General features: G+C 38.7%; 1 protein-coding gene across 1 annotated transcript; it reads right to left on the bottom strand.

Annotated features, from left to right (window-relative positions):
• Positions 1 to 241: 241 nt before the first annotated feature.
• Positions 242 to 1,927, bottom strand: LOC145764784 (uncharacterized). The gene has a single exon (XM_082576463.1). The coding sequence runs from the start codon at positions 1,925 to 1,927 to the stop codon at positions 242 to 244; it is 1,686 nt and encodes a 561-aa protein (XP_082432589.1).
• Between the last annotated feature and the right edge of the window lie 2,454 nt (positions 1,928 to 4,381).

Genomic DNA, 4,381 nt, shown 5'->3' with positions numbered 1-4,381 from the left:
AATCTTTAGCAATTCTGTTGGTAATTACTCGGGTAAAAAGTTTGTAAATTGTTGAAAGAAGACTAATCGGACGATAGTTGACCAAGTCTTTTTGGTCTCCCTTCTTATGAAGAAGTATGATGATAGCATTCTTCCAGTTGGAAGGAGTTTGTCTTGTTTTAATGCATTCCGTAAACAGATGGGCAAGAGGTGATGAAATTGTTTCTTCTGCATCTTTAATTAGGTCAGGCGTAATATTATCTTAACCAGGCGCTTTATTTCGTTTCATCTGACCAATTGCATGTTTTATTTCAGAGATATTTACTTCTGGAGTGGTTGCTAAAATTTGAGATTTGTCACCGGAGTTGTCGACCGGCCCTTGACCCTGATTGCTAGCATAGAGATTTTGATAGAATTCTCTTGTTCTTTCTATTATCCGGTTTCTGCATTTTGTAATAGAGCCATCTTGTTCTTTTATTCCAGTCATATGAATTTTTTCCAAGCTGAGCTTCCTTTTGGCAGCTTTAAAACCTCGACCTTTCCGGATTGTTTCTTCAAGAACATCAGAATTGTATTTTCTTATGTCTCTTCTTTGCTTTTTACTGATGAGTTTGTCAAGTTCTGCTTTTTCGATTTTGTTCCTTGCTGATATTGGTTGCTTGAGATCTCTACGTTTCTTCATAAGGTTTAAAGTTTCTGTTGACAGTTTTGAACCATTGTTAAGCTTTACTTCTCTATACTTTTCAGCTGTTTTTGTAAGATTGATAACGATACTGTTATTTAAATCTTCAACTGTATTTCCTGTGTAATTGATTGGTTGGTCTTCCAAGACTTGAAACTGATTTTTCAAATCCAACTGGAATGACAATTTGTGAAAAGGATCTATTCGTAGTGGTTTGTTTTTTGACCGAAATAACTTTCTTCTTTCTTTCTGAATGTCTAGTTTGACCATGCTCCTCAGTATTCGATGATCGCTTCCAGTATTTACTTTGTTAAGAGTTTGAACGTTTTGGAAGATTTCAGGTTTGTTGGTAATTATGTAGTCTATTTCATTATGTGTTTCATGATTTGGGCTTCTCCATGTCCACTTTTGGTGCGGTTTCTTTTGGAACATGGTGTTTGTGATGCTGAAGTTGTTGCTCAAACAGAAATTGATTAAGTTTTCTCCACGTTCATTTCTTGTTCCGTATGGAAATTTCCCAAAGCAACTTTCTTTTCCTTTACCAATTTTTGCGTTAAAATCTCCCATGATTACATTAAATTGAGTTTTTTGACAGTCTAGAGTTCTTTGCAAATCATCATAAAAAGCCTCAATCTCCTCCTGAGAGCTGAGGGTTGTTGGGGCATATACTTGGATAATCCTGAGATCATATCGTTTCGAAATTTTTATAGTTACACTGGCTACCCTGTCCGACTCGCCATGAAATTCTTTTACATTATTGACCAGATTTTTGTGGATAAGAAATCCTACACCACTCTGCTTAACGTTTTCTCTTCCTTTGTGGTAGAGCAGATGGCCATCCTTGATATTCATTAGTTTTTCTCCTTTTCTTCTGATTTCACAAAGACCAATCACATGCCACTTGATAGTTTTTATTTCTTCCATTAGGCTGGTAAGATGAACCTCTTCTGACAAAGTTCTAACATTGTAAGTTGCGATGAAAAGTTTTTTGTTGTTTGATGTACCGGTACATTGATTTGTTTGTGCACAGTAGTCATCTTTGCACACAGCACCCCTGTTCACTGCAGGTACTGAGGATGGACCTCTTTCCGTTGATCCACCAGGAACGGGTATTCCTGTTTGTACGCAGTAGTTATTTTTGCACACAGCATCCCTGCGTACTGCAGGTACTGAGGATGGACCTCTTTCCGTTGATCCACCGGGAACGGGAGGTGATGTCTTTATTGGCATATTTTCATTGGGGAGTGTTGGGCCATGGCCTTCCATGCTGGCCCAGTGCAAGGTTGGAAGGTGGGAGATATTGAAGATATACTTGTATATTATTGAGGTAAATATTGAGGGTTTTAACAAATACAACACTTTTAATGTACAAAAGAAATTATTTGATGAAAGTCAGGGGCTCCTGATTCATCGTAGTATGTGGTGTACCTGCAATTCATCAAAACATTCCAGAAATGCCGGTTGAATTTTTTTCAGCTTCACCAGTGCAGCTGGTGAAATGAAGCCATTGAATACATTTCCAGCAATGCTATTAACATATAGTAACATGATGTTTAAATTGGATTTAGTAGCACTTTTGATATGATGGAACAGCTCTTTGTTGCCTGCAGTAATAACACATTGGATGATTAGTTTAGCTCAAAAGCTTGTAAACTACAGTATTGTTCGAATTAATTGAAACTGTCAAGAAAACAGGCTGAATTTGTGGATATTTGGTTTATTGTGATAATTTAACAGATGTGTATAGTTTAATACCTAATGTGGCCTCCATCTTCTTTCAATATTCTACGAACACGGTTTGGCATGGATTCGATTAGTTTTTTGCAGTTTTCTGCAATTTTTGGGTCCCAAAACCACACCTGAATGATGGCCTCCATCAGCTTCCTTATGGTGGTGTAGTCCTTCTTGCATAATCGTGCCTTGATTATGCTCCACAAATTTTCGATGGGATTAAAATCCGGAGAATTGCCAGGCCAATCTAATATGGTAATCTTGTTGTTCTTAAAAAAATTATTGATTTTTCTAGAAGAATGTCATGGTGCGAGGTTTGTGAGAAGGAGTGTTGGAGAGACGCTGAAGCCCTGCCATTTCAATCAATGTGTAAAATATCCCCCCAAAAAGATGTTCTGGGAAAGTTTTGGCCACAGAGGCGTTGGATCACTGTTTCCGGTGGAAGTAGGGATGGGCAATTCAGAATAATTCACTATTCCAGAATTATTCCGGAATACTAAATCGAATCCAGAATACCAAATCCTATGAACTTCCAGGCGTTACCAAACACTTATAAATTTCACCAGAATTTTTTAATTTGGTATTCTATTTCCCCATCTGGCAACGTTGAGCGAGAGCGCAGCTTAGTTGCCGTCAAGCCCACACTGGAAAAGCATCGCTCGGAAAATGCTGATGTGGCAGGTATGCTGAGATATTTCAGAGCCAGCTCCTTTAGCAGGGGCATCTGCTCAGTGTTGATACGCCACCAGTCAAACTGTCGCATACGCACGTGGATTGAAAAAAAGCATTGCACGATTGTGCATGTGTACAAAGCATAAAGAAAGTTGCGCGCTTAGTTTCTTTGATTGCTCATGCAAGCGAGTGACGTAGGGTTGCATGCGGCGTGCGTGCACAACGAGTGCAAAATGTTTTTGAAAGTGAGGATGGTGTCAGTGCAAAGAAAAAAGTGATTAAACCACACTTTTCTCACTTCACTGTCTCAAGCTGACAGCTTGCACAAGACTTATGCATATCTTTAAAACCGAATCTTATTACCCGGTTTTATTGCCATTTTGGATTCAGATAGTTTAGGATCCGAATCCTTCTGGATTCGGTATTCTGAATTGCCCATCCCTAGGTGGAAGGAATAATGAATTCTGAAGGATACATCGATGTGATCACAAAAAAGTTATTCCAGACTTGGGAAAACCCTTTCCTGAAGATGGGGGTATTTTTCAGCAGGACCTCACACCATGCCATTCTTCTAAAAAAACACACTAATTTTTTGAAGAAAAACAAGATTATCATATTAGATTGGCTGGCATTTCTCTGGATTTAAATCCCATCAAAAATTTGAGGAGCATAATCAAGGCACGATTACGCAAGAAGGACTGCACCATCATAAGGAAGCTGATGGAGGCCACCATTCAGGTGGGTCCACGTCTTTTAGGCGCCGGTCAAATAGGCGCACACTGTGGCGTTAAGATATTTAGGTGCGGAGCACTATGGCGCCTGTTCATTTAGGCGCTATTTCTAGTAAAGTCTGCAGATTGTATCAGCTCAGCTTTGGCAAAACCTAGTCAGGGTTTTGACGGAAAACTAAGTTACTCTTCACTCAAGCCTACCACCTGCTTGAATATAGGCTACGGTATATTTTTACTGATGTTTAGTGTAGATATTATTTGACTTAAATAAAAGTAAACTTTCTATTTTTCTGTTCAATATAACATTTTGTTTAAAAAGCATTGCCGGTTTAAGCAGCTTCACTCACGGAACCAATGACATATTTTTCTGTTCAATATAACATTTTTTGTGAAAAGCATTGCCGGATAAACCAGCTTCACTCACTGAAGCCAACACTAACAACAAGTCAATGCACGCGCATTAACAAAACAACATACTTTTCTGTTCAATATAACATTTTGTGTGAAAAGCATTGCCCATACCTGCCAAGCTGATACAATCTGCAGACTTTACTAGGAATAGCACCTAAATGAACGAGCGCCACAG

This window comes from Aplidium turbinatum, chromosome 1 (assembly GCF_918807975.1).
Source record: "Aplidium turbinatum chromosome 1, kaAplTurb1.1, whole genome shotgun sequence".
In the NCBI taxonomy this organism is placed as follows: Eukaryota; Metazoa; Chordata; class Ascidiacea; order Aplousobranchia; family Polyclinidae; genus Aplidium; species Aplidium turbinatum.
This window is presented reverse-complemented; position numbering and strand designations above follow the sequence as displayed.

Excerpts from the sequence above, each read along its gene's own strand:
- LOC145764784 (XM_082576463.1), bottom strand. The coding sequence starts at position 1,927 with ATGGAAGGCCATGGCCCAACACTCCCCAATGAAAATATGCCAATAAAG.